Raw genomic sequence first — 20,882 nt, 5'->3', positions numbered from 1 at the left:
AGTTACAGGTTACACATCAACAGCTGTGTTTCAGTCTCACCCGTCCGCCTCCTGTTTCCGCTGACGTAGGGAGCCGCCCCCAACAAACAGTTACGTCGATTCATTCATTCGATAAAAATATAATTGAACTTCAGCAGATATCCAAAAATTGTAGCTGATGCGGCACTTTTTGCACTACAAAAATGTATAAAATAATAAAATAAAAAACGAAATGTTATGAGTTTCCTTTCGAGAGGTACAGGTGAAAACAGTGGGGGGGGGGAAAGAGTATACAACTTTGCCAGCAGGTGGCAGCATAGGTCAATTTTCTACCTAAAAATAATATATTTAATATTTTATGCATTATTGTGGACAGCTATTTGAAAGTTGTATTCCTGTATATGTATGGGGTGCTGATGGTATAGTTGCATAGTTGCAGGAGAGGCTTGGCAGAGGAAAAGGTTATGCAGAATTTGTTTTTAGCTTTTGGGCTTAATAAGTACTTTATAGACAATACAAGTCGGAAAACTTCAGGTATAGCAGTGGGAGTGTCAGTACCAATAATTAATATAACAATCAAATGCAACAGGAGTGACTTAATGTATTTCAAATCATTGATTTGCACACTTTCTGTTTGAGCTATAGGCCTACTGTAAAACAAATGTGTGTAATTTATGCAGATAGCAAGTGATTTAGATATTTCACACAAATTTGCACCTGAGTTTTTTGGGTCCCCATGGGGCTACTGGTGCCACAGGGCAACAGTTTGGACAATAACTTAACTTGATTTCATCTGATTAAAACTTGTTTATTTTCATAGTTTATTTGTAAAATCAAAGTTAAATTGACTAACCATTCAAAGCAGATTGTAAGAGAAACCCTGCCATGACGAAAGCTGCTAATTAAAAGTATCAGAAAATATCCGTGCTTAGGGTTTGAGTACAAAAATGATGATGATCATTGCATAAAATCTTTTGAAATGTATTTTGTAAAAACAATGTTTTTCACATACTCTACTGTGAGACAAATCTTCTAGCCTGGCTCCGCCCGCCTACCTACTTCCGCTCAATTTTCATTTAACTTCTGTACAACTGAAATGAAGTACGATGGTGTGGTTGGACCAGGCTACAAATCTTCATGTCTGTTGTAAAAATAATTGACACTTCCAAATTTTTTGGTGATGTTTTTTTTTCTGTTTGAATTAGCAGTAGGCTACACCAAAACACTATAACACGCAGAGTAAACGGACACCCTGCAACTTTCAAAGTCAGACATTCAGAGTGTAGTCCACCTGATGTGCTTGCCTGAGGAATTTGGTAGAAACATGCAACATCTTTGGAGGCAACAGTGCTAACCACTGTGCAACCGTCCGTACCACCCACGTCTTTTAAAGTCATATGAATCTCCTGCACGCACTGAATCACACACATTTGAGTCAGTGATTTCCAGAGGAGCTTCCTGGAAAATTGTTGTAACTGTTCCATTGCTGTCACAATACTGCCCCATAAAATGCACAATTTCGCACTTTTTTTTGTTGCAATTTACTTGCGAATGCAATCATGCTTAACATTACAGTTGGCTATCAGATACACTTGTAATTATTGTTCCTCCCTTAGTTGAATGTCTATGTCTATACACACAAACACACACACACACACACACACACACACACACACACACACACACACACACACAGGTTGATGTCATTTCTTAGCAATGAGTGGCCTGCAATTAAACAGACGAGCAAGCAAACCCACATACACTTACACAGTGTTCATAAAAGAGACAAGAGATGCTGCAAGTTAATGAAACAAATTTATTGAACCTTCCAGTCGAGGCTTGATATTCATGGAATAAAACTGCTTTTCTGGGAGTTTTACTGAGCAAAAACAAAAACATGAAGAAGGAGAAAAAAAAAGAAAAACATTGAGTGAAAAGTGCAGACAAACACAACAGAAAACATGTTCAAAAAATACAAAAAGAATGTAAAGAGTAATACAGTTTAATAGCCGAGAGAGGATCGCTCAAAGCATCAAAATAATTGAATGGCAAAATCTGCATTTTTATATAAAAAGAAAAAAACATCATCAGTAACCGATACCTTTTTTCTGAGGCAACAATTAAAAATTTGAATGCTCAACATTTTCCCATAACAGTCGTTTTACAAGTTTTTGCTAGGTGGATGTAATAAGAGAATGAAGCTCGAAGTCACTGAAATATTAATGTCCTCAACGTGACTCCATATTTTGACACCTTTGATTTTGCTGCAGCGTTAGGCATACAGCACCGGACAAAAACTAAACACTTGCACTTGTATTTTTGCTTCTGCTTTCGTGTGGTGTTGAGCTAAATGTGTAACACTACACTAACCAAACTATGCTTTGCAAAAAACCAGACTGCACAGCACATATTCTAATAGTGAATATATCTAAACACTTTTCTTTTTTTTTCATCTTAAAGTTTGCAACATTTGAAACACGAGTGTAACACAAGATGAGCAACATTTAAACATTAGTCTTTTTTTCTCAATAGTCTGAAAATGCCCTTTTAGTGCCATGCCCCCTCCCCCCCACACTAAACCCCAACTCTCAAACTCCCCCTTAATTGTCTCCCCATTATTTTTCCTAATCTGAGTTATGGGATGTCATTTTTATAATAAATTTGTACGGTTTTAATTTAATATCTTTTAAAAAAAAGAACACTTTGAAGACAGTGTCTGGAGTATGATTACACATTTTCAATACTGCTCAAACTCCGAAGCCTGCTCACTTTTTTTACACTTCATAAGTACATTTCATGCCGGCCCCAATTGCAGTCAGACAGTAGAAGACAGCAATCCACTGCAATTCTAGGGCGACCTGGAATGTCTCATAATAATTGTAACTACACACGTATATCTGGGTTTCATGAGGGGAATATTTAGATGCAAACTAGTAATGATGAGTCAGAATATTAGAACGATGTAAAATGAGACGTTGTGTGGGAGCAAGATCGGGGGAAGGATACTTGCATCATGATGAATGTGATGGTTGTAATTATTACAGTTGGTCACAAAGATCAAGTATCTTCCAGTTGCATCACGCTCACTCTGCTAACTCTCCTCTCTCCCAGACTGTAAAATGTGCCCAATTCAGACATCTTTTCAAGTAGAGAACCAAAACCAACACATTTAACAACCCGCGCCCGGCCACTACTGGTCCCAGATCAGCTTGTATTTCAGTCAAAACCTCTATACGTAGACAGGCTGAACCACAAGCCAATCTGTGGACCCTATTCTTGCTACTTAGACCAAAATGCTGGGGTGTGGACAGTCACTGGGCCTAGGAGACGGAGGATATAGGGTTGTGGGGAGAGCCCATCTGGGTTAACACCTTGTCCAGCCACTGCAGGGGGCCGTGGAGGTGGATCTCTATCCAGCAGGGGGTGCTGGTCACGTCCTGACGGTGGTACTCTGCTCCCCAGCCCTGGAGAACACATGGAAAACAACATGGTGTTGAATGGTCCAAAATTGGACTTCTTGTTACACTTGAAAGAAACTTATTAGAATATCAGATTTTCACTGAGAATAAAACACTTTTTTTAACTGCTTTTATATCCCCAAGCATTCAAATGTTTTTGCTGTTTGAAGGGACTGTTCACTGAACTTTACAGAGAAATAACTAGCAGGAAATAAGATGATTGAAGTAATGGTAAATAGAGAAAGTAAAGAGAAAGCACAATTACTTATATTTATGCAAAAAAAAAACTTTAACCATAGTGTTGTCACTGCAGATGCTGTTAGCTGTTTTGTAATCCAATTTTGACTCGTGTTAAATAATCAAAACCAAAAATATATAGGCCTACTATACAATATTTAAGAAATATATAAAAAATATGAGCCCTGATAATGGACACAATGCCACTAATGATCAATTCTGACTCAGTTGTAAAACTCAAGAAAGTCAGTTTACAGAAAATGTGGTATGGTAAATATTAACACTAGACAGTCCAAATAATCCATATTGTCCCTTTCCCCCTTACCTTAACAAAGCTCATGCGGATGGTACACATCTTGGTGAGCTCGTAGACGGCCTCAAAGCCGTGGTTGACGGACTGGGCCAGCAGCTCGGCGAACTCCTGGTTGTTGAAGATCTTGAGGCTGCAGCCGCTGGGGATCTTACAGACGGTGGTGGGGTGGAAGCCGTGGTGGTAGTTACAGTTACGACTCTGGACGAAGATACTGCTGTCACTCAGACACTCTGCGTACACCTCCCCGCCGACGTAATACAGATGGACACCTGAGAGGAAGACAAGGAGACAATGGAGTGTTGTTAGTTCACTTTCATCAGCAAAACACAAATCAATACACTATACTGTTTACTCAATTTGTTGTTATTGTTCGGTCACAACATCTTATTGACAACACAAATTGATTTAGTCTCGTCTGTTTGACAGTAGGTACATTGCAGACATTGGCCACGTTTACATGCACAGCATATTCTGATTAAGGTCCATAATCCAGTTATGACAATAATCCAAATAAGGTGTTTCCTTGAGCAGCAGCTACTTGGATATTATGGAGTCAATCAGGAGCGTCATGATGACAGAGCGTTCTTTTCCGACAATAATTCATGTCCCATCCAAGGAAAATGAACTCTCTTTATGTCATTATTGTTGTCTTGCATTGTTTTGTCAGCAAAAAATGGCACCTCTTCTTTTAGGAGGTTAACACACTAGGACATAGTATGTCATAAACTGTGACAATTGCCAAAGCTTGCAGGTAAAAACTCTGGTGGGAATATTTAGTGCAAAGGTGTATACATGCCTCAATAATGCGACTAAAATCAGAATAGTCCACATTATTATCTTAATGTGACTTACTCCAACATGACCTTATTCTGATTAAGTTGAGCAGAAACTGCTGTTTACATGTCACGTGTTATCCGGAATATGATCTTAACCGGGTTAGTATCAGAGTATTGCTGTGCATGTAACCGTGGTCATTGACAGGGCTTTCTATGCTGTACCTTTGCCGATGTGCCGCCGTGTGTTCTCGATGGTGGAGTTGCGGTTGACGTTGGACAGCAGGCCGAGGCAGAAGCGGTTGCGGTTGTTGGAGGGATCTGTGAAGCCGTCGACCAGCACGCTGGTGGAGGAGGCTTGGAACGCCTCCCCTACTCGGTTGTTCAGCTCGTAGTAAACAATGGAACACCAGTGCTTGGGTTCCTCGTAGGCCACGGGCTGCACATCTGCACAAGAAACACATGAACAGGTCACAGGAGTGAGCTTAGTAAACACAAACACAGTTAGTTACAAGCACATAAACAGATGAGGACACATTTCATATGTTGAATAATGTTAAAATATTAAATGTATTAAATATTGTAACATTAATATTATTGTTTTTTTTTAAACATTTAACCCCTAACAAACCAAATGCTCTTGGATGTTCCAAGGTGCTAAGAACCAGAGGTGACAGATTTTTGCTGTGTGGCTGCTCCCAATCTGTGGAACAGTCCCCTTGTAAATATCATAGGTGCTTAGTCTATTGGAAACTTTAAGTCCTTGCTTGAAACTCACCTTTTTGTGCTGGCTGTTAACACAAGTTGAGCTTGACATTATGCACCAATGTGTTTTTATTGTGTTTTCATTTTTAATGTTACTCATGCTTATTATTTTATATTGAATGTTAAGCCCTGTGTACAGCACTTTGGTCAACTGATGATAATTTAAATATCTAAATGCATTTATATGTTTTAAATGCTATAAAAATAATTATTGACTTGAATTGACTAATAGTAACACACATTTTGTATTCCTTGGCAGACAAGCTTCCAGGAGACACTGATGTCAGCAGAGGCTCAGCTGTAACTCTTACTCATCTGCCCAATCATTTCTTCCCAACTGTCCCCTGTAGCCTATTAACAATGATTTGAATAAACATAAAGGGACCCATGGCTACATCGTTTACATTCATATCGACCGAAATCAATGCAGAGCCATCCTAAAGCATACCCACTGTCTGTGGTCTGTGTGTGCCAGCCTTTATTGAGCGGGAAAACCGTCAATAGAAGATGGCTGGCCAATGCTCGCTGGGCCTTGTATCTGAGGTCAGTCAATGCCAGCTGGCCTCACCCTCCTCCCTCCCATAGAGAGGAATAAATCATGTTGATCTAAGCACATACTTTTCCAAACTTCCTCTGTAGCACGGCACTAGGCTAGCAGGTGTGTTTTGTCTGTCCCCTTCCCAGAGCCCACAATAGAACTCCGCTCCCTCTGTACAGGATGCAGCTTGTGCTAAAGAAAAAAAAATAACTCCCCCTTTAAACTCTCCCACATCCAGCAAACATTTCAACAGCTATTCCCGAAACTTCTGTCACCATGTATGTGTGTGTGTGTGTGTGTGTGTGTGTGTGTGTGTGTGTGTGTGTGTGTGTGTGTGTGTGTGTGGGCAGGAGTTCTGGAGCTTTGAGAGCGCGGTCGTAAAAAAAAGAGTAGAACATATTTTGTTTGTCAGGCGTGGAAAACTAAAAAGTTCAGACCAAAAGTCCAGCTGTTGTATTCCGATGTGAGGTGAGAATGATTTCACTGCAAACACCTGCATTGGGGAGTTAGAGCAAATAATGCATCATCAAAGCAAAGTGCTGGTTGATCACGACTTTGATCTAAGCCCAGTTTATATCAGTTGCAAAAACCAAATGGGACGGGGTCATTGACAGATGATTACTACAGGTACTAGGAGTTTCTTTTCTATCCAAACAAAGTTATATAAGCGCTCAGACTTCTACCAAGGTTCCCAGATGTCAACATTTTACATAGCAAGTATATTAAAGGTCACCTATTAAGCAAAATGCACTATTTCATGTTTTTTCAACATTAATATGGGTCCCCGGTGTGACTAGAGACTCAAAAAGTATGTGAAAAAAAAGAACCCTCTCTCTTTTCTCCACCTCCATCTTTCTTAAAAGCTGTGTTCAAAATCCCCAGACAGATTTCTCTGCCCTTATGACATCATAAGACACGCCCCCGGATCACCAACCTAACTAAACATTATCTCTTCCTGTGATGAGCACACCCTGATATACCACTCAATCTACCTGGCAGTTAGATTCAGGGCCAACCAGAGCAGACTAGGGCTTTTGGGAGGCGGGGCTTAAAGAGACGTGCTCTAAAACGGAGCGTTTCGGAATTCGGACAGAGGTTGAAAGCAATGGCAAAGTGAGTAATGCAAAGGGTTCTTTGGACAGTACACCGTGAAAACAGTTCTTAGTAGGAACCCAAATCAAGATTTTTAAAATTAGCAGAATATGTGACCTTTAATACTGATAGATAGTATGACCACTAGTACAAAATCTACACAATACCCCTTTAAATCATGTGTCTGCCTAGCACAACAAACCCACAACCACAAAGTACAGATAGCAGCAATTATTGCACCGCATTTCAGAGCTAACGGTGTAGGTAATTAGTGAATCTTATCCTTAACGAGTGGAAAGTCATTACCACCAGCAGAGATGACATAAGGCCCCGCTTTTATAGACCTCATAAAACTGTTCTGAGGTCTGCACTCATTTGCTGAGGCTTTCAGCTTCCCATGGGATTTGCACCCACAGACAGAGGCTGACTGTAAACTAACAGGTCCCTTCCACACACTGTCCAGGTTTTATCTGGAAGGACATGGCACACACAATTCAGCTGATGTTTTTGTTTTGTATTATTTTTGTATTTTTCTGTATTTCGGCTTTGACCAAAAACTTGAAAAGCAACCAGTATTCCCAGAAATCTTTGCACCTGCAGATCAAGGTGAGCAGGTCCAAACAAAGAGTGATATCACTGTGAACACAAAGACATGTGTGTGTGCACGTGTGTGATCTAGTAAGTGCCATGGTTACCTGGCCGGTTGCTAGTGTCTAGAGTCAGGGTTGGAGCCATGAGGTTGGTGTCCATTGGCTGGGGGATGTCCTGAGTCATCTGCTCCTCGGGGGGCATGTAGGCAGGAGGGGGGGTCTCTGTGTCAAGAAGGGGGGGCAGAACAAAGAGCCAAAGAGCAGAGATTGTGAGTACAGAGAAAAAAGGAAGAAAAATGTAAGGTGTATTGAAGGTATTCTATGGTGTTTCTAATGTAAACGCAACTGAATGAGGCCAAACTGCTACTGACTTATTTTCCTCTCTGGATGTAAATAGTCCAGTTGTGAACTTGTCTTTACAGTAGTATCATCATAATGAAAGGAAATGGACATAAGGTTGGGATACACTGCTTTTGATACACTTTTTTTTTTTTTTTTACAAATCCAATACTCTTTGCATTGTACAGCTCTTCTGTTAATCAATTTATGTCAAGTTTTTAGTGTTAGAGAATGTGCTGTAATCAGAATTTCCTAATAAAAAGTTAATAAATTTTATTTATTTTTTTTAAGTGTAAGGTGTTGATTCTCACCTGGCATCTGGAATGGACTGCCAGGGTCTGTGCTGGATGGTGAGTGAGGGAAGGTGGCGCTGCTGCTGCCGCTGCCCGGCGAGTTGGGGTAGCTGTTCACCGGCGAGGTGGGGAAGTTGGGCGGCATCGTGTTGGCCTGCGCAAAGGATTCTGGGAAGGTGGCGTTCTGCGGCATGTGAGGCTCGTTCTGTTGTAGAGGGTTGCGGAAGCGCGGCAACATGGTGTGCTTGGCGTTGAACTCGCTGTTCCTCGGTACCAACACAGGGGGCAGCACTGAGGGGGAGGGAGAAAAGACATTACATTGGTTAACACAGGAAATGCTTTGATATGTTAGCAGATAAAGGTAATAAGTCAATGAATGTTTTTTCAATGTTTAGAGATTATTTAAGTCCAAATAATATTGCACTCCACAAATAAGTCCCAACCGAACACTGATAAGATTAAAAGTACAGTGTGTAATATAGCAGTATTTTGTTGATAAGTTTTGGTGAAAGATCCAGATTGCAACGCTCCCTGTCTACATATTGTCGAAGTAAGAATATGGTCAGTGTCTTTGTTTTTACTTCAGTTTTTCTTTTGAGACGTTTCTTTATTAAAGTTGATTGTATCAATTATGAATTTTATTGTATTTTGTGTTGGTACTAACCCCTTTTATCTTATGTAATTCATGCAACTTGTCTGCTGTGATCCTGTCATTAAAAAAAAAAGAACTAAACCTATGATTAATCAATGAATCGTTTCGGAACTGTAGACATGTTTGTCTCGATCACACACATTGGATACTCCTTTCCATAGTTATTTGATTCCGAAAATAATAAAGAAAAAAAAATCTGTTTCTGGCGCTCTCTGTCCGTGTTGCTACGCTCTGAGCAGCAGATGTCCTAGTGCATTCTTCACATGTCAGCTTCCCGTCTGTTGGTCTTAGCCAGCAGTATTTGGCCCTGTGATACTCTCAGGTTTCTGCTCTGAAAAGGCTTTTTTTTTTTAAACCCAGCCAGTCTCGAGGAATTCATCACTTTGGAGGTAAATATCCCGGTCGATGTGTGTTGGTTATTCAGGTGCGGTCCACACACACACACACACACACACACACACACACACACACACACACACACACACACACACACACACACACACACACACACACACACACACACACACACACACACACACACACACACACACACACACACACACACACACACACACACACACACACAGATACGCTCCACTCCTGTCTATAAATACCTTCACAGATAAATAAAGCCGGTGCTGAAATTGTAGACGGGTTCCTGCAGGTACTAACCCAACATGTGTGCCGCAGCGGGGCCAACGCATACATCAATGTAGCAGTTTATTTCAAAGGTTGTATGTGGAGCAGGTGTTTTGGTTGAATAGTGAAGGGGGGGATTGACAGGGTGTGCGTGTGTGTGTGTGTGTGTGTGTGTGTGTGTGTGTGTGTGTGTGTGTGTGTGTGTGTGTGTGTATTTGTAGAACTATCTTTGTGAGAACCAATTTGAGTTTTAGACATTTTGGCTGGTTCTCACTTCGGGCCTTGTTGAGGGCTAAGACTAAGTTTTAAGGTTCAGGTATGAATTAGGTTTATTGTAGGGTTCGACTCAGGATCAGGGTAAGGCATTTTGTTTTGCTGGCTAGGGTAAGGATAAGGGGCTAGGGAATGCATGATGTCGATGAGTGTCCTCACAAGTATACTGTAGCTGTACAAAGCAGCCGTGTGTGAGTGTGTATGTGTGTGGGCTGGGAGTGGTGTGGTGTGGACAGACAGGTGCTGTGGGGTTTAATCACCTTGGCCCTCCGTCCTCCACCCGCTGCTAAAACAAAAAGTGTGCGAGGCAGGCAACAACTCTTTTCCTCCCATTGTGTGTGTGGGTGACTGACTTCCTGTTCCAGCCATTCTCAGAGAAACTGTGCGTGTGCAGCCATGGGTGTGTGTGTGTGTGTGTGTGTGTGTGTGTGTGTGTGTGTGTGTGCGTGTCTGTGTGTGTGTACCCCTCACTCTTGTAACACACGTGCAATTTTAAGAGTTTCTGTGCCCGTGCGTCTACTACATGTGTGCATGAAATGTAAAAAGAAGAGGGCAGCAGCAGCGCAGAGCATGCCCGAAACAAAGCCCTCATTCTCCCCCAGATGGAATTTCCTGCCCCACACACACACACACACACACACACACACACACACACACACACACACACACACACTTGGCCCATTACACACTTAGCACCCTGCACACAGCTGTTTCTATCTTGTCAGCTGACCCTCATTTTCTGTTTAGTATGAGGCCAAGGAGTGTTTGATTTGTCTTGTTTCTGAGCGGAGGCCACCGAGACTGACTGAGAGAGAAGAAGGCTGAGTCTGTTTCTCTAAAATCTCTCCTTAAAACAGTTTTATCCAGTTGATTTGAGCTTCGTACTTGATTTGTTTGATATATTTGATTTTAGTGTATTTTTGTATTGCTTTTATCTGATAGTATTGGAGTCCGTTAAATGTATTTCATAATGATATTTTATCCGTTTTAGCAAAATCTCTAGATCCTGGATTTCATGAGGTAAAATAACACTAATCGGTCTTGAGAATAACAGGTGTGTGGTGGTTTTTCTTGTTGTTTTTTTAACTTTCAGAAAACAAGATAACAAGGAACAAGAAGTAAGTCAAATAAGTGAACAGACTTTGAAGTCTTTACTTGTAAGGAAAAGACTAGGATTTTCAGGATAGTACTAATACTTTTACAGAGTGAAAACGTTTCTGAAATTCAATTTACATCACTTTGTTAAGTGTTTTTTCCTGCTAATAAGAAAAACTTAAACACAGGCATATTATGATTAATATTTCTTATTGACAAAGCCATCTGGATGCTAACACAAATTATTCATTTTTTCCTAGTTTAATTTGACACAGTTTAACAGCAGCTGTGTTATAATTTTTTAGAGTGCATCGATTTAACTTTTTCTTTCATGATACCGAGTCCGAAATCCTTGAACTTAACTCAGAGGACAGTGCTCATTTTCTCCATCATTTAAAATCCCTGAAAGCTGCTTGAATCATTCTTATATAAGGTAAGGCGTGACTAAATGATTGCAAATGATAGTGGATATACAAAGTTTTATAATGATGCTGACATTGTTGATCAGTCAAGTCTTTGCTAATATACTTTAGGTCTGTCGCAGTCACATATTAGACGGTTAAATCCCTATTTTATGTCTTACCTGGACTGTCCACTCGTTTGTAGTGGTAGGGGTTGATGCACACGTCCTTCTGTTTGGAGCCGAAGGGGAACTCGCAGCACTCCAGGGCCTTGAGCTCGTGGTGGGACTGCAGGTCGGGCCAGCGCCACACCCGACAGTAGATGACGTGCGGCAGGCCTTTCCTATGGGACACCTGCAGCCGTCCATCCAGAGACCTCGGTATGGTCACACAGTTACTGACCTGTCCTGGGCAGCTCAGAGCCCTCTCCAGCTCCTCCATGGCTCCTTTCTTCTTCTTCAGTTTCTTAACCAGCGCGTCCACCGCCTTCTCCGCCCATTTCTCCTCCTCGTCCCCTTGCTTCCAGCCCAGCAGACGCTTGACGGCCGGGCTGGTGAAGGAGAAGAGAGAGGTGACGTTCATGATGACGCAAGAGCCGCCCTCCTCCTCCTCCCCTCTCCGCAATGTCCAAAGGAAGGACGCAAACAGTCCAGTCTTGGAAGGCGTGAAAAGCTTTCAGGTTTTTCTTTTGGAGTTTCAGGTAATCGTCAACTTCCAAGGTGTGAGATAGGGTCGTCCTGAGTCATTTACTAGAAGAAAAAGGAGAGGTAGGTTAGAATTTATGAGTACAAGTTTCTTTCAAGGCAAGGCAAGGCAATTTATTTGAATAGCACAATTCATACACAGATGCAATTCAAAGTACTTTACAGAGTAAAAACAAAACAAATGTCATTGCAAAAACATCTTTACAATTTGACTACCCTTTAAAAATTTAAAAAAATATATGAATACATATTAAATTAATATGATTAAAAATGAAAGGAAACATATAAATATAAAATAAAGATGTAAAAATAATTTACATCGGGCAATAAATAAAGCCGTACAGGTTTCAACACTTCATACTTGTGCATATCTTTCCTCTTGCTCTGTACCTTCACTAAGAAAAGTGATAGCAGCTATGGTGAACATCTTCCCCGTTTGCTTCACTAGCAGCACTGGTATATCAAGAGCAGATTGCCGGAACGACCCTCGATTATAGGATGACATCACCGTCATATCATAGCTGTTATGGACATGTTGGTCATGGGCATTGGCTTCTGGGAAACTGGAGTCGCTCACTCACAACTGCATTCATCTCCCCCAGACATTCTCCAGATAGCTTCCTGTCCGTGTGGCTTGTCACATTACCACCACTGCACTAATGTCAATTACAGCAATGGATTTCACATGACAGTGTGTGTAGCGCCTACACAACCTAAAGGAATCTGGTGTGTAAGTTTAACACCTGATTCACTTTGCAGGAATGTACTGTATGTGTCGCAGGTTAAATCTGCAATACAGCAGCTCGAAGCTGTTAGAAGAGGAATGCTCCAGGAAGGCTGCAACTAACAATCATCATAGATTGATCTGTTGATGGTTTTATTGATAAATCCAGTAACTGTTTGGTTATTTACATGTCAGAAAAAAGTGAACACTTTCCTAGAGTGTCCAAACGTCTTTACTTTTTCTTTCTCTTCTTTCGAGTGAAGAGTCTATGGAAATGCAAAACAATGGGCAAGATATTTAGAACCCAGAAGACGAGTAAAAATAGCATAAACAAAATTGAAATCATTGTTTCAGCTTGAACTAAATGACAAATAAATAAGATAAATACAGAGATAGAGGAATTCATCCAAATTCCAATAGTTTTACTGGACATGACTCCTACAGGTCAATGATTTTTTAAATCCTCTTTGATGCTTTCTCTCACCAACACTTCACAGTAGCAGTAAGGGCAGAAAAAATAAAATTATTTGTCGGACAACTATGAATATATGTGAAATTCAAAAAGGTCTTTCAGATTTCAGAGGACAGAGACACTTTTCAGTGAGCCGCCGCCTGCAGAGGTTAATGTTCCATAAAGCTTCAACGGTACCGACCAACACACCAACAGGGGTTAGGGGCAGGAATCTGGCAATGTGCAGGACAATAAAAAGGAAGTGCATGTGGACCCCAAGCTAAATGTGCCCATTGACTTGGGTCCCACAGGGGTAATTCAGTGGCCAGGAGGTACACAACACATTCTAGCTTTTAAGAGGGAAAACAAGAGTGCATTGAGCTCGCCCAGTTCCACCTCCTTTTACCGTTTTTTCTGAATGCAATTAGGGAGATAAAAACATAGTTATGGTTGAGGGTTGGCTAAATGCGCGTAAATGTTCGGATGCAATCCCAGAATCAAATGAACAACTTGTCAGAAATCCACCGCCCTTTATCCGTACTGACTCACGGGTGAGGGTGCATCAGTCTCTGACAGTAAAGCCTGCAGTATATTGGATTTCCTACGAGCAGGAACAAATACATCATTAAAGGTTGCTCTGGAGTTATTTCTGGTCCTTCAGATTATGGGATGAATAGCCATTTCTATCTTTGTCAGCTACTGAATGTGTGTAGGCTACATCATACTGGCAAATGGCCAGGGAAGTGTGATGAGAACAGGTGCTGTTAACAACACGTGTGTGTGTGGGTAGTGTGTGTGTGCGTGTGTGTGTGCGTGCGTGCGTGCGTGCGTGTGTGTATGTGTGTGTGTGTTGTGGGGGGCCTTGGACACTTACTATTGCCAGCACACTGACAGTAAAGAAGCAAGTTGCACCTATACTTAGCTTAGCCACCTGAATCACACAAGCTGATCGAAAGTGACGCTGAACCTACTAACATACAAGGGAGGGGACATATAGGGTCTTTGTGTGTGTGTGTGTGTGTGTGTGTGTGTGTGTGTGTGTGTGTGTGTGTGTATGTGTTTGTGTTTGTGTGTGTGTGTATGAGATCAAGAGAAACCATATCCCAACAAGGATATCTCTAGTGCTTGCAGACCCCTCTGCTAGCATCATCAGAGACACAGGAAGCAGGCTGTGTGTACTGTGTAGCTACGTCTTCATATCTGTCATCACTAGAGCGACATCACTTCCTCTTGCTGAGACCTGCAGCTTTTTCCAGGTGCAGGGCGGGAGAACAAAAAGCCCTGACTTTAATCTTCATTGCTCACTCTGAATTACCATGAATGCTCTTTGCCTTGTAGAGGATGGATCAGGGAGATGTGATGGGTGTGGCCTCTGTTTGGTCACTGATGTAGCATTATTTTAGCCTCAACATATAATACTATTGTTATTTTTTGCTATCTACATTTGAGGCATTTAAACAGATGTTTCTACAAAATCCTTTATTTCATGAAAGGAAAAAATACAATGTATCCAAATGATCAATTTAAATATAGATATAGGAAGAAATAAAGGCAAACTTCTCATAAGTCAGGAACTATCTGATCAAAGAATAATTAATTAGAAACTCAATTTACAGACAAAAAAGAATTTGATATTTTTTCACGCAAAGTCACAAACTACCTAGCATGAAGACCTGTTGACATGTCCAGCCCACTGTCCGAGACCTACAAATATTCAGCTAACTGTAATTTGAAACAATGAAAATCAGCAAATTGTCACCTTTTATAGGTTGAAACCATCACATTGTTGACATTTATGTTGAAAGAAGACTGATGATTCAATAATAATCAAAATAGTTGAACACATTTTCTCTATTTGAATACAAATCTGTCCTAACATGTAATGCCTGCTTTCAGTGTTTGACAGCTACACACTCCTTTCAGTCAGCACTTAGATACAGTACGGTATGGAGGAGGATTATTACCCAGCCAGCCCATATCAGAAATGTCAACCACCAAATGTCTCCCATCAAAGCTTCTGGATTTCTCTGCTGTTGTCTCCAATAACACATGCAAGCTATTCTCATTATAATCATTGTGATATTTAAATAAATAAAAAAGTGTACTCAAACATCTTAGTATAACCTAAGCTGATGCATGCTACCTTGTGACCTTAACGGTCTAATGCAAAATTCTCCTCGCACACTCTAACACAAAGCAAAACATGTAATTGAACGCTAAACATGGAACATAACAATACACTACTTCTTGCCATGGTCCCAAGCCAGACATTGTAGGGAGGCTTCTTTGATCCTCTTCCAGCCACAATGCTGCTTTGATGACCTCAGTCACAGACAGTACTATCAGCACAAGTTCAGGACTAAAGACAACCTTTAATTCATTTCAGATGGAAGATTCTACAGAGTTCTGTACAGTAACATCTGGAGCACACTCCTCTCATGTCATTATGCTGCAGCTGGAGACCATATTATCTCTTGGATATTTCTTACCCTGACAGTTAGAGGTTCCTTAGCACTGGCCTCACCGCATGCTTGTGCAAAGGGTCATTTATGGCTTTGTATTGGTTCTTTGGATAATGCTAGTTTGTCTACAAGGCAGTCAAAATATAAAGACGCCATTGTGCCTCCCTGTGTTCCTATACCTCTGTGTAGACTAGGATTTTTGCGAGATGCAAACAGGCTTTTTGTGTGCGACATCTTTCCAAACGTATCTGTTTAAGATTGTGTTGATCTCGGATCAAAAATGTAAACGCAAAATAAAACTGATTGGTTCGGTTGTTTTTGAAAAATAAGAAATAGCTAACGTTAACATCAGACCCAGTGTTTTCCCTACCACTCAACACACCACGCTCCAGAACCCAGAAAGCACCTGCGCCTCAGGACCTAGGGAAAAGCCTGAGAGAACTATATTGAACGGACAATTTAAGGTCAGAGGTGTAGATTCCAAACAAGTTGGAACTACATTTTTTTTAATTATTATTAATCTGTTAAAATTATTTTTCAAATTAATCAAAATAAGCCTAACAACTGCCCAAGTTGTCATCCAGATCCAAAAGTGACGTCTTTCATTTGCATTGTATGCACCAAAAACACAAATGTATTTAATTCCCAATAACACAGAACAGAAGCGGCCATGTTTGGGTTGATTGACGACTTAGATGACCAACTGATTATCCTTCATCGTCTATTAACTTTTCTTTAGATTGACTTATCGTTTCAACAATAACTCTTTTCTGTTACAACAGTTAAAGTGAATCACTGCATCGAATATCTATACGTCAGCATCATCATCATGAAACCTCTGAGCCCCTTCACCTACGGTATGTCTCACACAGTCATTGAACAGTCACACGGATGCCTGCAGTGGCCTTGGCCTATAAAAGCCCAAACACACACCATCATTTACACAGCAGCTCCATAAAAAAAAACCTCTCCGACATTCCCTACACAGCTGAGTCCGGGGCAATGCTATTGTGTTCAGCGGTGGCTTGTTATGGCCCATCAGTTAGCCCAGCAAGCGGACAGTAAACTGGGGGCTAATGGGAGCACAGAGTGGGGGATCATTGCCACACTTGACAGGCGTATAGGGTTTTGACCCACCTGGTGCGAGCTGTTCGCCACTATACGCTACTAGCACCAGCCATGGATCATTTTGCAGCGCTCCAGTGTCTGTTAATCAATTTAGGGGCCTGGGCCTGTGGAGGATGAGGAGGCAGTAATGATGCTCTCCGGAGCCTCCCTGGGGACTGGGCATTATGAAAGAAGCTACATTATTTATCAGCAGGGTCCTGGATGGGCCCTCCATTAGCCCCCACTGCTCAATGGAGTCACTGGCAATAAACAGAGGGAGTGCAGGATGAGAGGGAGTGAGAGATAAAGGGGATGGAGGGAGGAGGAGGATGGGGAGGGGTAGGAAGAGAAAGAGAGGAAGAAAGTGAGAGTGACGGCAAAGCTGGAGGGATGTAAGACGGAGGGAGTGAGAGAGAGAGAGAGAGAGAGAGAGAGAGAGAAGGAGAGAGAGAGAAAGAGAGAGAGAGAGAGAGACAGAGAGAGAGAGAGAGAGAGAGAGAGAGAGAGAGAGAGAGAGAGAGAGAGAGAGAGAGAGACGGAAAACGCTGGTGTGTCTGGTCTCTCTTCAGCGAGCACTTTTGGATTAAGTGCATTTCAAGGGTCATAACTGAGTAAAGAGTAACACTCTCCGAGGATACAATATTAGCTTTTTTTCCGCAAATGCAAATCACATAAATGCAGCAGTGATGTATGAGTGTGTACAACATAATATACATCTTTCAATGAAAAAAATGGCAAGCAATCTCCGGGTTGATTTCCTGCATTTCTCTGGTGTTATCCTGTCAGATGAGTTGTCAATGAAAATAAATGTTAGTTGCAACACGTTTCCCTCCAGAAAACCTTTTAGTTATTTAACGAAAGAAGCCAAACCTCTGATATGTGTCTAGGCGAAAGCAGCCAAACTGGAACTTTGCCTTAATAAAAATGAATCTAAAATTTGAATTTTAACCGGGAACTATCTGATCAGATGCCTTGGCCTGACATTTTATGCCATATTATAGAATTTTTCCTTTTTAAGAACATGTTTAGAACAACAGAAGATTTTTTTTTATTGAAGAATTGTGACCAAAATACATCCTGAGTGGGACATTTGACAGTCGAAAAAATAAACCTGGCAGTGCTCTCTGGTGGACAAAACGTGCAAAAGTCAGTTGGTTTTTGGAATATCTTACTAATTAAACGGCCAACGCAAACGGTTGTATATCTACCACGACCAATAATACCCAATATTAGCGGCCCTTTCCTGTTTGTTCAGTTATTACTACTTCAGTCTGTACCGAAGCCGTATTGATATTCAATAGCAATAGCCCCTCGTAGCCATGTTTACCACAGCCACTCATGTTTAATAAAACAGTCGAAGAGCAAAGCTTGAAATAACCACAAGTCAGACAAGAGGTGCTGGCCTTTAGTGACTAGACATGGCATTGACCTGGACACGCTTCTCAAACTGGCTCTGGGTCACTTTGGCCTCACACACACACACACACACACACACACACACACACACACACACACACACACACACACACACACACACACACACACCTGACCTAGTGGCATACAAGAAGAACCCCGTCAGTCAGTGTTGTTCCTGACTCTGAACTATAGGGCTGAACTGGGATCAGATTATTTAGGTCCCAGACACAGCAGTCCACACGCACACACACACACACACACACACACACACACACACACACACACACACACACACACACACACACACACACACACACACACACACTGACACACAGGACTGCAGACATAACTAGCAAACACATGGGGTTTCAAGCAGCTATCTCAACCATGCTCGGCACTCAGTGTTGTGTTAGGGTGGACACCTCAGCCCGACACATGGCAGCCTGTGTTTTCCAGGCGGGCGGGCGGGAGGCTCAGGCAGACACACGGGGAGGAGGGCTTTGACGCTGCTCACTACTGTTGTGACTGACTCTGTGGAGACAGGAATGCTGCTAACCTATATTTACACCTTGTAGTCGAGTAGTTTTTTGCCTTTGCTAGGATCATAGATAGATAGATAGATAGATAGATAGATAGATAGATAGATAGATATATAGATAGATAGATAGATAGATAGATAGATAGATAGATAGATAGATAGATAGATAGATAGATAGATAGATAGATAGATAGATAGATAGATAGATAGATAGATAGATTGATTGGGGGGAAAGCATCTTACGAACAAATCTGCATTGCGTTGTATTAAACTGCATGGCTTGGCCCTGATGTTAAACAACTAACCCTGACATTTCAATCCCATAAAATCACCTTTTGTTTAATTTTTCAAACGGAATCCAAAGCCGCCTACGCGGAACGCAGGACGATAAAACAATTGAAAGTAAATCACGGACAAGGACGAATTCCTGTCCTTTAGGTAATCTGATATGTCATCTTCAATAATGTCAGGCGATCTAGCCTCAGTTAGCTGCTGTAGGTCTCTCTCTCTCTTTCTCTCTCTCTCTCTCTCGCTCTCACACACACACACACACACACACACACACTGGGACACATGTCCTATGATCCACATCATTGGACTAGTTGAAAAAGCTGTACGCAAGTCTGCGACAACCTGACTACAGTAAAATGACAAAAAAAATCTTACAATGTAAAAATCTAAAAGGATGGCACGTTGGAATGTGCAAGTAGAATGGAACAATTACTGCATTTGTATTTCATTCTTTATCATATAAATCTAAATATGATGAGTTCACACAGATCACCTATCAACCCACATCCCGTGGTTTCACAAACCAAAAAGGCCCTGCACCAAGACCTCACCAGCTTATAAAGCACAGACTTGAAAGGATTAGTCCATTGATCATGTAGAAAACTTGATCATCAACACTTCTTAAAACTATTTCATTGTTTGCATCAATGGAAATAATCTCATTATGATGAGGATTGCCTGCCTAATGTGTGTTCCGTATCACTGTAAATTGAATATCTTTGTAGCAATTTGAAGACATCACCTTGGGCAATGTTCTGACATTTCATAGACCAAACAATTCATTGTGTATATGACACATCCTGTGGCTTAATAAAACCAAAAATCCCTTGAGCCATGTGTTCTCCAAATCTGTACTCCTTGCAGGAAAATCACTGAGTTGCCTGTAAATGTACAGGTGCTATCTACTGATCCTAGCTTTAGAGTGATATTACCCAAATTAATAGTGTTTTTAAATTCCAAAGGCAGCACTATTTAGCCTATTCACACACACACACACACACACACACACACACACACACACACACACACTGCTGTAGGCTACTGTAATATGCAGCAAGCTCACTTTCACTACTACCAGATTACTACTAGTTCCTTATCACAATACTGTGGTTACTAACACGTGTAGCCTAAACAAATAGTTTGATCCTTCATGCACAATGTGGCTACATTTACAACAGCAGAATGATACTGTGAGTAAGAGCAAAGAGGAAGGGGAAAAAAAAGTTTGAAGCTGCCAACTGACACACTGTTGAGTTGGGAGAACTACTTCACCCACAAACACAGTAACACAGACGCACACTGTAACAAGTGCAAATACAGCTAAATAAACTTTTCATTTAGCATGTGGAAGAAAGAAAAAACAAGTTTACAGTAGCCTACCTCTTTTTTTCTTTCAGTGCAGCCCTCTCTCTTTCTCCTCCTGTGTGCTCTCTCTCTGCCTGTCTTGGGTCTGCTCGGCCTGGCGTCAGCGAGTCGCGGAGCCGCCTCACCCTTCGCCTGAGCGCCAGTATCACGCCGCGGGATTGCAGCCCCCCCTCCTGACAATAACAAGACCTACTTTTCACACGTTTTTACATCTTCATTCACTGTGTGGAAATGGATTATGTAACCGTGTAACAATGCTAGATCTGGATCGGAACAGCTTCTCGCCGTCGGGGAGTTTTTTTTTTCCTTCTCCAGATGCAAGTTGCGAGTTTTTCCCTGTAGAAGGTGGTGAAAAATAGTGTTTTTTTGATGCAGTTTAAAAATAAA

The 20,882-nt window shown here is 41.4% G+C and overlaps 1 protein-coding gene across 1 annotated transcript; it reads right to left on the bottom strand.

Moving 5' to 3' along the window:
- Positions 1-2,583: 2,583 nt before the first annotated feature.
- On the bottom strand, positions 2,584-20,570 carry smad1 (SMAD family member 1). The gene is made up of 7 exons (XM_080029239.1): positions 20,511-20,570; positions 11,620-12,186; positions 8,396-8,668; positions 7,851-7,967; positions 4,986-5,207; positions 4,000-4,256; positions 2,584-3,443 (listed from the first exon to the last, which is right to left on the bottom strand). Exons 2-7 carry the CDS (start codon positions 12,017-12,019, stop codon positions 3,300-3,302), a joined length of 1,413 nt encoding a protein of 470 aa, XP_079885365.1. The 5' UTR covers positions 12,020-12,186; positions 20,511-20,570; the 3' UTR covers positions 2,584-3,299.
- Between the last annotated feature and the right edge of the window lie 312 nt (positions 20,571-20,882).

The sequence above is a fragment of the Ammodytes marinus genome (genome assembly GCF_949987685.1).
Source record: "Ammodytes marinus genome assembly, chromosome: 6".
In the NCBI taxonomy this organism is placed as follows: domain Eukaryota; kingdom Metazoa; phylum Chordata; class Actinopteri; order Uranoscopiformes; family Ammodytidae; genus Ammodytes; species Ammodytes marinus.
Note: the sequence above shows the minus strand (reverse complement) of the source record. Positions and strands in the feature narration are given on the sequence as shown.